Here is an 11,772-nt window from a genome sequence, read left to right as displayed (position 1 = left end):
TTAGCCTTTTTCCCACTGGGTTTTATCTTTTGTTCGCACTAAGGTTTTCTCCTCGCCGAGGTTTCCCCGGTCTTGTACCGAATTTTAATAGGCATATGTCTTTCAACATCCATGCAGACACAATTTGCTTGTATCGATAAGGCAAACCCGCGGAAATCTCTACCGACTTTTATCCATCTACTTTCTTCTTGAAGACAATGAAAGGACGAATGCAGGGAACGAACGGGATCCAATCCATCGCCGACGGCACTGGCTTGGGATCCTTCAAGTCAAAAATTCGTCGGATCTTGCCCTTCTTCCCTTGAACTCTGAGCCCGATCGCGTGTCCAACGAGGCTATGGTTGTACGCAACAACGAAGTAACGTCCGTTGTGGAGAGGCACTTCCTCCACTATACGTGATCCACAGCGCCCAGCTATGGTGAAGTTGTCTTTGTCGATGACCTTGAAGATAAAATCACGGACAGCATCTCTAAGTCGACGCAGGAACCGAAGGACTATCTTCCACGAAGTACCCCGTGTGAGGTCCACTCCACGCTATCGGAGTTCATCTGCAACGAATGTATCAATATCATCTTGCGCCGCGATGTCCGGTCGCCGAGCAAGCTCGGCAGCACGCTTTAATGCACTGAACATGTATAGGCCTCGATCATCAGCACCAATTGCACGCTTACCGTATTCGTCCTCAGGCCAGAAGTGTTTGAACTTTTCCACATCGGAAGCCTTCCAGGGATCCACGATGTCCAACTCCTCAGCGAAATCATCGTCCATCAACTCCAGGCGAGGCTCCCATGTGCGCTGATAGTAGCGTCGACACGGTTGACCCACAACACACGATACTCTGGATCACGAGGAGAATCGCGGCGATCATTGATACGAGCCACGCTCCAGATCCTTGATGTAGTTGAATAGTCAGCTGTGACCATCACTTTGCTTGCAGTAGTACTTGCCGTATATCGGATAATCCATTTCATCATAAGATTCGAGTTAGGTGTCAGAAAGTGGCCAGAATGGTGGGCAATATCTGCACGTTCGGTGGCTGCGGCCAGACCCGTGACAGAAGGTATCTGTGCACTAGCAGTGACACTCTGGTCGGTGGTAGTAATCTGGACTTTCCGAGAACCCCGGCCTTTCTACCAGCCGCCTGCTCTACCTCTTCGTGATGTTTGGCTTTATCAAACATGCAAACTGCTGCTCCGTCAAGATCTGAGGTACGGTTTGGTCGGTGGCGCAAAGAGGTTGAGCCCATGTCACTATCGTACCTCGATAAAATGACATGAGAATAATTTGCCGTGGCAGCAGCAAGATGCTCTGTCGGCCCACTCACCGACGCTCCAGCGCCACTGCGCGAGCTGCACGACGCTACACTACTCACTGTGGCTGTTGTATCAGCAGGCGCTACAGTGATCTCGGCCATGGCGGCTCGAAGGGCCTCTGATAGCATGCCACCAACATCCTTCTTCGACTTGACCCCAGCGGCCATCATCCTCTTTTTCAACCCGGCCCCCGAGGCCTCACGCCCTCTGGTCACCGGTCACTCTGCCTCCACGCTGACCTCGACACCAGGACCTTGGCTCTCCTTGCGCTCTCGGATCTTGGCTGTAGTGCCGAGCTTCCGTTTCTCCAGGCCTTTCAGCGCTGATGATGGCCTGCCCAGCACCGATGCTGTTAAACGAGCAGTCCTCGAGATCGTTACCATGACCTGCCCGCGAAGTCCGTTTTCCCAGACAGCAAGGCTGAACGGGCTAAGTTGGAGCAGCTAACTCGGGGATTCCTCGGCTGACGACTGTGAAGCCTGAGGCGTTTGCAAAGAGAATCTTCACAGACCTGTAATACTAAATGTATTCTGTGATGTGTAAAGTATGCAAAGATGGAGGAAGGCTGTCAATGGTTGCACCTTTACATAGTGTCATATCGTACCAGCTACCTCTGGAAGCTGATGATCCGATACAAAAGGTCTCAATAAATCTATTAGTCAAGATGTAACTATGCAATAGTCAGTACCAGTGTAGTTCTCCTAAAACCAATTATCTTAAGTCTGCTGCTAGGTAGCCTGCTTGCAGTGGGTCAGCTCTAACCTACCTCACATCGTCTTTTGACGTCTACAAATAACTTCTTACTCTCTCTTCATCTTCTCTACCTGCTTACGGAGCCATAGCTTTGCCTGGCTTCAAGCTGCTCCACCACAAGAAACGTGTCTTCTCTTCTTCCGAAAGCGCGCTCCACGTCTCCAAATACACCGCAGTACGGTGACTCCACCAGCACCGGACTAGTTGGTGATCAATCCCGGTGGCTCTTGCTCTGTTTCTTCGTATTGTAATAGCAATAAAACTTTCTGTTTATTATAAGTAGTTAGCGCACATTTCGTTTTGAAACGGTAAATATGATCATAAAACGATAGATACACGTCATCGACGTGACGATTGAGTATTGGCTAAGAAACGACTTTTTGTTAATTTCATTGGTTCACAAACAGGGCCAATGAGACCCAATGTGTGTGGATTGGTGGTGCGGAAAGATTTAACTCTTATTAACTCTTTCCAAAGCTGATAGGGTTGTTTTAAGTGCATTTTAGAATCGTGGATCGCAGGATGATTGCCAACAAATTTGCCCACGCAATTGTTTGAACTCTATGTTCGTGACCCTGTCGCGGTATTCCTCCTTGATCGGGGTCGTGTATCTTGCAGACCGACCGTAGGAACTCTTTACGTAGTCAAATATATTGCTTGTCTTCTCAGTTACTTGTGAGGTAAAGAGGAAAACCACGACTCAGCTGCTCTCCTTGACGTCCACGAGAGAGAGCAGCCCCCTACCGCTCAACAGATCCTCCTCCGTGGCGGTCCACTGCAGATCTTGAGATCAGCCGTCGACAGGCGCTCCTTTTTATGCCGGGAACGCCGACGTCGGAGGCGAATGACCCAGTTGGTTAGACGTGGTCCGCTTCACCTGAAACGCGTTGAGCTTCTGAATACTTAGGTGAGAAGGTCGAGTCCCTCATCCTGCCGTATACCGTGACAATTCTCCCCGAATTTGACTTGGTGCCCTCGCCGAGCAGATTCGCCCGAGCCAGGCGGCACGGTACCGGCCGGATGAAGAGTGGGAACGACTCCATCGAGTGTTCCATTGGAGGCGACATTTGAAGACGAAGGGACAGACAAATCCTTGTTAGCGGGAACGCCACCTTCCAAGGCTTCGTCCCTCGAATTCACTCCACTGTCACACACTCTCCGTAATCGCATGACACTGGCACGTTCTCTCTCTTCTTGGCGCGCCATCCGCCGGGCCAGACCATCCCAATCGCGCTTAACATCGTGACTAGTTACTCCACTCGATCGAGGCTTTCTATACAGGCGTCGAGCGTGGCTGTAGGCGCCGATAGAGACAACAGCAGCTTTCCCAAAGACACATTCACTCGCAAAATCCCAGTAGATATCCATTAGTAGCACCAGCAAAGCGACACCCATCCATCCACACAACACGCCTTCGACACCTTCATACGCCAGCCGAGGCATGTAAACTACTGCAGCCAGTAGCAGCGACACCAACAGGTAAAAACCAATCACAAAATCACTCGCATGCTCCAGACCCGCGATCGTAGCTTCATAAATTGCTCGTAAATATCGACAACTAGCGCTCCAGTTTACTTACAGAAGGTGGGGATAAAGACGCAGCAAGTGTGATAGAGTGCCTCGTTCCATTTCAGCACTAGGCGTCCCACGATGCCGAACCGAGCTTCAACGTCCCGTAGGCCCGCGATAGGTATCAGGAACGAGAGTGTCACCAGTGCCCAAACATACGCACGCGGAGGTAGCACCAGGGCTTCTTCACCCCGGACCGTCTTCAAGTACCGGTCACCACACGTGTAGACAAAGAAATACGCAGACGAACACGCCTCCAGCATACTATCCGAGAAAGCCCACGCGACTCGGCGTAGTGGCGTAGTCACAACCCAGCCAATTACTCCTACCACGGCACCTCTCAACAGCGTTACCTCGCTGACGTTGCCGGCAGCCAGCGCCCAACCCGTTAGCGTGCCCCACGGCGACCAGCTCGCCGTCATCTTGCAAATTCTCGAATGAAAGAACCGTTGGGACCTCGCACGTCCGACCCGTCCATGAGGCGTCCTAGATGGCGTCAGATTCTTCCGAGTCGGAAACTGTCGAGGGTTCCCCATCAGCGCCCGTTCCCAGGAAACGTCTCACGCACGTGTCCTTTACCAGCCACTAATGTCGGGGTCCGTGAAACCCTTCAGTTTCCGTTTCCCCTCGTATCCAGCACAACGCCGATGTCGTCCCGCCTTACTGCAAAGGAGAAGACGCGCTTGCGGGCCTTCCTGGAGGAAGCTTTCGACAGAGACGAGCACGGCACGCCCGGAGAGGACGCCAAGACGTTGCTGAAGCAACAGTTCTGGGCCGAGATGCGATCTCACCTGGGCGGCAACGGCCTAACTACTGGCATTCCGTCGTAGGACCAGCTTGCAGAGGACGTCATAGACGGCAAGGCGGGAGCGTCACTGTCGGGCACTGTCGTCGTAGTACCAGCGCCGGCTGGAACCAGCGTTCCGGTTACAGCGCCTGCCGTGTCTTCGGCGGCGTCGACCGCGAAACCCTCGTCGGGCAAGAAGTCAGCCTCTTCATCCAAGAAGCCGCCCAAGAAGTCATTGGAGAATTCGTCTGCGAAGAAGCCGTCCAAGAAGTCGTCGGCAAAATCGTCGAAGCGATAGGCCAGCAGCGACTCTTCTGAAGTCAAGCCGCCTCCAAAGAAGCAGCGCTGCTCTGACAAGGGCAAGAAGGCGTTCCCGTTACCGTCGTCCAAGTACGGAAAGCTGGTGGAAGCGAGCGCCGAAGATCCGGTGGTCGTGCTCAAGGCGGTCGCCGCAGTTCTCGTCAAAGCGGAGGCGGCCGAGAAGAAGCCGTGGTGCTTGGCGTACCCCTGGACAGGTCGTCCGTACTGGTACGACCCACGCGAGCTCCGGCACGTCTATCGCGCACACTGGCGGTTTTGGATGGCCCACCGTCGCGCCTTCTGGGAGTGGGCGTTCCACGCGCCCCTCGAGTCCGGACAACCCGTGAATCTTCGTCGCAAGCGGAAACTTCGCGCCGTTCGGGCCCGTCTCGCCTTCACAAGCTTCTGCATCGAGACTTGGGGTTTTTACGCCTTTCTCGAGAAGTTGGAGCAACAGCCCGAGATGTTTTGGCTGGGCGGGCAGCCTGGGCGTTCCAACCGCGAAGGCTCTACCTACGTGGGGCACCGCGCCGAAAGTTTGACGTACTTGGAGAGTCACGACCGCGACAGGTATCAAGCCACGGTGGAGAGCGCTCTGGACCCTGCCAAGATTGACGCGTATGGCTACGACAATCTGCGCTCCATCTTGAAACGACAGACGCGTTGAACCCGACAGCGGACGAGCCAAACCGGCTTTCGCTCGTAGCGCTGGCGCGCGTTCGCCGGGACCTGATGTCCAATATGAAGCCGAAAGCGTCGTGGGCGAGCGCCAGGACTGAGGAGCCTTGGAAGTCGTTGATCATCAACTTGGAGATCAAGAAGCTCCAGGACACGCTGACGCCCAAAATCGCGGACGGCTCTTACGAGCTCCCTACGACTCGACTCCCGTCCAGCAAGGAACGCAGCCGCGAAGATTGGTCCGACTTCGAAGAGGACCCGGACGAAGAGGAGGAGAAGGCGGTCGTTCCCGGAGATGACGAAGAAGAAGTCCAGGCCGCAGAAGAAGACGAAAAAGATGAAGCTCAGGCCGGGGAAGAGGACGAAGTCGAGGAAGCCCAGGCCGGGGAAGAAGAAGATGAAGCCGCAGACAGTGGAGGAGACGACGGTGAAGCTGAAGCAGAGGACGAAGAGGAGGAAGGCTCCGATGAAGACGAAGCCGACGACAAGTCCGCCCACAAGTAGTTTTGGCGTTCCAAAACGCCAAAACGCATAATCGTTCCACTCGTAGCTAACACTTAATTTCAGCGTTCCATTTCTCATCCTTTCAATTAGTTTTCCATCGGACGTTCTCTCGTCTGCACGCATTGTCTCTCTTCACACGCCCAATCTCACCAACACATTGCCGCTTGTAATCCTTCGGCCTCCACCCAAGGCTAATCTTACTCGTAGCACTCCACGCTAACGTCCACGGTGACGGTCTCAGCCCACGCCATCCACAGTCAAAGAGAGTCGTCGCCCTCCAACAGGACGCCGCCCCACCGTTCCAAAATCGCTGCCTCCATAGTCGAACCAGGTAGAGTAGCTCTTGGACAGCGTTCCAAAATACAAAAATACAAATACACCACACCCAGCGTCAGAAGGTAAACTTTAAACGCCCAGAGGCGCGACTTGTCAGTCGCACCTCTCTCTCTAACTGGGGGACCGGTTAGAACAGGATTTCTGCGTCGTCGACGTCGGCATTAGCCTCGATCAACCTGGCGCTCTTTCTTAACTCCGGCATACCCTTCCGTCGACGATCGGCGCCCTCAATCGCGCTTATCAGCGTGCCAAAATCGGGCGCTAACGCGGCCCGCGACAGCCAGAAAGTCTCGTACGTGGCGGTAAGCACCAAATACTGTAGTTCATTCTTCTCGACTCTCTTCGCAACTATATCTACAATCGGAGAGGAGACCCCGGTGAACGCGGTCTCTTCCCCGCCGATAGATAAGCGTTCCACAAAGCTGGTAGCCGGTAGACCCTCCAGTTGCAAAGGTGCATCCTCGTCGCCGGCGTTCCCTTCTAACGTTTCCGGCACATCATCTGCGAACGGCCGACTCCACCGACCACGAAAGCGCTTCAGGCGATTCACGTTTACAGTGACGACTCTACTGGGGTGTGAGGGAATTGCAACCTTGGAGGCGTTCTCCCCGACTTGGCCGACAATACGGTACGGACCGTGCCAAGAGAACGCCAACTTCTTCGTCTTGCGTTCCCCAACTCGAGCTCTGAAAAAGTGATACACCCAAACGGCCTCACCTTCCTCATACGTGACCTTCACTTGGGTTTCTAGTTGTTTCTCATGTCGGTCCTGGGCCTTGAGCAGTTGACGTTCCACGAGTCGTCGAGCGTCACGCATCGAACTGTACAATTTACGCCTGTAAACAGCGACTTCATTGCTCTTCCAGTCTTTGCTACTTCCGGCGCGCCGTTCATTCGTCCCGACTAGGTCGATTGGCAAGACAGGGTCTCTACCGTACAAACTAAAGAGCGGGGTGTCGCTTAGACCTTCGTGATAGGCCGTCCGGTATGCAAACAAGACTCTGGGCAAGTACACGTTCCAGTCAGTCTGCGTCTCGTTCACGAACATGCGCAACATGCCCATCAGCGCTCCATTGAAGCGTTCCACCAAACCTTGGGTCTGTGGGTGGTACGCGGCGCCAAACAACTCTTTAATGCCCAAGGTCTCATACAGCGGCTTAGCCAGATCCGACGTAAAGTTTGAACCTTGATCACTTAGGAATCGCTCCGGTACTCCATGACGACAGATCACCCCCTCAATCATCGCATTTACAAACGAGATCGTGTCCAGAGATTCGACCGCGAACGCCTCGGCCTACCGCGTGAAATAATCCACGAAAACCAAAATATACTTGTTTCCTCTAGGTGTGACCACTAGAGGGCCGATTGCATCCACAACCAGCAACGAGAACGGTCCGGACAGGTCCTGAATCGGCATTCGCTGCATGAGTTCCGCTCTCCAGGGCCTACGGCCCTTTCCACCATTACATATCGAGCACTCTCGCACGTACTCGGCTACGTCTTTTTGCCAGCCGTGCCAGTACGCATGTCTTCGGAATTTGTCTGCGGTCTTCGTCTTGCCAAGGTGAGCGGAGAAGATGTCGGCGTGGCAGTAGTGTAAGACAGTCACTATGAAGAAGAGCGAAACGGCAGGAGCGCTGATAGTCCTAGCGGGACCAGCGCGCTCTCCCAGGTGCACCAGACGCATCAGGACGCCATTGCGAATCAGGTAGTGCCGAGACATCTTCAACACTGTCACTCGAAGTTGTGGGTCGATTGCTAACGTTCCGTCCTTCAGGAGCGCTCTCAGTGCTCGCATCCATGGCACGCGTTCCTGCTCTTCCACAAACTTGTCGTAATCCAGACCAAAAACGTCGATGGGCGAGGAATTGGTAAGCGGGGCTCCCTCCTGCAAGTCTTCTTCTTGCTCCACTTGCGTTAGAGGCTCCGTCACCACCGCAGGTTCAGTAACGTCATCCGCGGGAGCAGCCGTTCCAGTCTGATCCCCGACTTGGACTAGACCGTCGCCCGTGTTAGTCTCCAGCGTTCCAAGAGGAGTTACCGTTCCGTCTTGAGCAGGAGGAGTGTCGTCTCCGTCGTTCAGGAGATCAGTCATTCGAATGACACTTACCACCGAGACATCAGGTCGGTGATACAGCCTCGACAAATTATCAGCATGGCCTCTAGACGTCCCAGGTTTATGCTATACCTTGAATCTTAACTGTGATAACTCCATCGCCCACCTTGCCAACTTAGCGTTGGACGTTCGGGTTTCTTCTCCAAATATCCACGTTAGAGCTTGATGATCAGTGTACAAGTCAAATTCCGCATGATCCAGGTAGCAACGAAATTTACGCGTAGCCCACACTATTCCCCAGCATTCTATCTCCGTTGAGCCACTTGTCTTGTTAATCCAATTCCTCTGAGATCCCACCAGCATCTTACTCGCAAAGGCGATAGCTCTGTCACGCCTATCGATCTCCTTCATGAGGCACGCTTCAACCGCTAAGTGAGAAGAGTCCACGTAAAGTTTGAACCTTTTCTTGAAGTCCGGATAAACGAGGATAGGGGGCTTCACCAGAGCGCGTTGCAGCTGACGGAACGCGGTCTCGAAGTCGTCGTTCCATCGGAACTCTACCTCCTTCTGCTTTAAACGTTCCAACGGAGCAGCGATCGCCGCGAAGCCGGGTATATAACGCCTAAAGTAGCTAGTCAAGTCGAGGAACGCTCGCACCGTATGCAAGTTATGAGGTCTCTCTATGTTCATCACTGCTTTCGCTTTCTTCGGGTTGGGCAATATTCCAGTAGGGGTCACAATATGGCCTAGAAACGCCACCTGATCCCGTCCCCAATGACACTTCTTCATCTTCAGTATGAAGCCAGCTGCTCGAAAGCGTTCCAAAACCTGACGCACTCGAATCAGATGGGTCGGAAAGTCCTCGCTGAACACGACACAATCATCTAGGTAAACCAGACACGTTCGCCACTTCAAATCAACCAGCACGCTCTCCATAAGTCGTTCGAACGCAGGGACAGCATTACATAGCCCGAAAGTCATGACTAGCCATTCGTACAGCCCAAATTTGCTCGTGAAAGCTGTCTTCTCCACACTACCAGGATCCATGGGAGCGTTCCAGTATCCTGACGCAATATCCATAGTCGAGAAAAGCTTAGCGTTCCCAAGCACGTATAGGATGTCGTCGATTAACGGCATCGGGTAGCTGTCCTTTACCGTGACAGCGTTCAGCTTTCGGTAGTCGATGCAAAACCGGATTCCTCCATCCGGCTTGCGTATCATCAATACAGGACTGGCCCAAAGGCTAGTCGAGGGCCGTATTAGGCCCAAGTCGAGATACTCCTAGGTTTCGGATTCCATCACGTCGCCCTCTGCCTTAGACACTTGGTAAGGAGGCTGCTTGATAGGTGTGTGCGTTCCCGTGTCGATGTGGAACTGTAAAAGCTCTGTCCGTCCGGGTTTCTTGGAGGTCTCGACGAAGAGGTCCCTCGTGCCCTTCAGCATTTCAGCAAAGAAACGCCTCTGCTCCGCCCCAAGCGAAGAGTCCTGGAAGTCCACCACGAAATCGTCCTCGTCCTTGTCGTTCGTGGCTGAGGCCATCTCGGCCTCAATTGTTCCCGACGGGCCAGTAGCGTGCCCAGTCGAACGACTTAGGACATCATCGAGGCTCTCCCGCGCTCCGTCAGATTCGGGAACGCTCGCCACAAAAGCAGACTCTGGAACGATCGTCACGGAGGCGACCTAGGTTCCCGACTTAATCTCGACCTCCTCTGTCGACGCGTTACAGACTTCGACTAGTACAGAGCCTTCAGACACCGTGCACAGCGTCCTGGCGACTTGTAGGGACTAATTAGATCCGGGAACGCCCTCCACTAAAACGACGGACTGACCCTTCATTGCTCCTCTGACGCTCGACCTTATTAACGCTTGGCTATCGGGCTTCAGACGGACCATCGACGATACTGTGGCTGCGAAGGTCTCTTCGATCCTTGTCTCGCCCAGTGGGAGGTCTCTTTTAGCGTCATAGTTTGTTCCTCCAAGTCGATCACCGCTCGGAACGCTCGCAGCGTATCCGTTCCAAGAATAGCGTCCACGAACAAACGGTCGGTCACTACGAAAGGGAGCGTCTTCTCCAGCGTTCCCAGAGTCACAGGGAGGTCGATTACGCCACTTACGCGAACTCCATGGCCCGTCACGCCATCTAAACTTCCCGTGTATGGTCGAAGCGGCTCGGAAGCCCTTCCGAGTCGTTTCAACACGCGTTTGTCGACCAAACTAGCCCTAGCGCCGGTGTCGGCCAACATCTCGCAGGGGCAACAGTCAATGTAGCCGTCCGATAGAGCTTGTATCCCTCCAACACTGCATATAACTCGTTTGCCTTCAGGCACCACACTATCTTCATCATCTAAGACTTCGTAGCTCCGCTCGCACCATCCAGATCGTCTCCGAGGCCGGGGGGCTCTCTTCGCGTCCACGAAATAGATCTCTGGCTCCTCTTCGGCTAGTTCGAGCTTTTTAACTTCCAGCGTTTTGATTGGCAAGCCAGGCGTCGCGCCCATTCGCAGAGTTTCTGTAACGGTCGCCCCAACGGGTCCAGTTATTTTTGGTGACGCAGGCGCCCTGTCGCGTAACGTGTCGCAAATAGCGCCGACCTCCGCCTCAAAATAACTTCTAGCCCAGACTATTGCACAATTTAGGAACGCTTCGCTTAGCGTTCCCCCAACTTTACAGAGGTGGCCACGGAGCGCCCCTTCGTCCAGGACGTTTCCAGTCGCGGCGTCACGTCGAGGGTCATCCTCGCCCTCGCCACCTCTCTCTCTCGGAGGCTCCGTTGTCTTCGAAGGGAGACTTCTCTTTGCATCCCAATCCTGCTTCACGAGTTCGTACACCAACCTTCGAGCCCCTGCACGCCATCGAGACGGCAGCGTCCCGCCACTGTCTTCACAGTCTCGAGATACCGGGATGGTCGCTTCGTCCAGTCTGACGCACACGTTCCTTTCGAACTATTGTTCTACCATCCTGTCCGGCTCTGCAGTCTCATCGCACTTGCCCTCGCTTACAGCGACCACGTTGACCGTCGGAAGTTGCGAGCCCCTTGCTTGCACCTCCTTGAAGTCTCGATTGGCACGCTTCGCTACCGTCGACTTCTCTAACGCGTCGGCATACCAATTCGGCCAGTACTCTGGCATCCCCATATCCCCAGTTGAGACGGCCCGTGTGCGTTCCAAGACAGCTTCCGGTATTCCAAGTGTCACGCTCATATCCGCCAGAGTCGGCTTTCCTAGTCCAGCAGCGTTCCGCTTGGCACGCTCTAGTATCCTCTCGTCGTCCAGCGGGAACAAACGATCTTCCAGTTCTTTCGCATATTCTTCGAAATCACTTTTCACGCCCGAGTCTTCACCGAGTTCGAGCATATCCAGCTCCTTGTCAGAGAGCAAACGGTCATAGCGACTAGCAGAATTTATTATTTCGCTATGTCCTTCTTTCTCTTCTTTTCCCGCTACCGTCACCTTGTCCTCATCGTTCCCAATTCCCA

The 11,772-nt window shown here is 53.9% G+C and overlaps 3 protein-coding genes across 3 annotated transcripts; 1 reads left to right on the top strand and 2 right to left on the bottom strand.

The window, feature by feature from the left end:
- Window positions 1-634, bottom strand: PITG_12201 (uncharacterized protein; the record flags this gene model as incomplete). Its single annotated transcript, XM_002900770.1, has 3 exons — window positions 1-51; window positions 182-499; window positions 557-634. The coding sequence occupies 3 exons, from the start codon at window positions 632-634 to the stop codon at window positions 1-3; spliced, it is 447 nt and encodes a 148-aa protein (XP_002900816.1).
- A 2,133-nt stretch (window positions 635-2,767) lies between these two features.
- PITG_12200 (uncharacterized protein) lies at window positions 2,768-3,134 on the bottom strand (the record flags this gene model as incomplete). The annotated part of the gene is made up of 2 exons (XM_002900769.1): window positions 2,768-2,842; window positions 3,009-3,134. The coding sequence occupies 2 exons, from the start codon at window positions 3,132-3,134 to the stop codon at window positions 2,768-2,770; spliced, it is 201 nt and encodes a 66-aa protein (XP_002900815.1).
- Window positions 3,135-5,003: 1,869 nt separating this feature from the next.
- PITG_12199 (uncharacterized protein) lies at window positions 5,004-5,561 on the top strand (the record flags this gene model as incomplete). Its single annotated transcript, XM_002900768.1, has 4 exons — window positions 5,004-5,266; window positions 5,334-5,341; window positions 5,382-5,478; window positions 5,546-5,561. The coding sequence occupies 4 exons, from the start codon at window positions 5,004-5,006 to the stop codon at window positions 5,559-5,561; spliced, it is 384 nt and encodes a 127-aa protein (XP_002900814.1).
- Between the last annotated feature and the right edge of the window lie 6,211 nt (window positions 5,562-11,772).

This window comes from Phytophthora infestans, genomic scaffold, assembly GCF_000142945.1.
Source record: "Phytophthora infestans T30-4 supercont1.24 genomic scaffold, whole genome shotgun sequence".
NCBI lineage: Eukaryota > Oomycota > Peronosporomycetes > Peronosporales > Peronosporaceae > Phytophthora > Phytophthora infestans.
The sequence above is the reverse complement of the archived record's forward strand: the minus strand, read 5'-3'. Positions and strand labels throughout refer to the sequence as shown.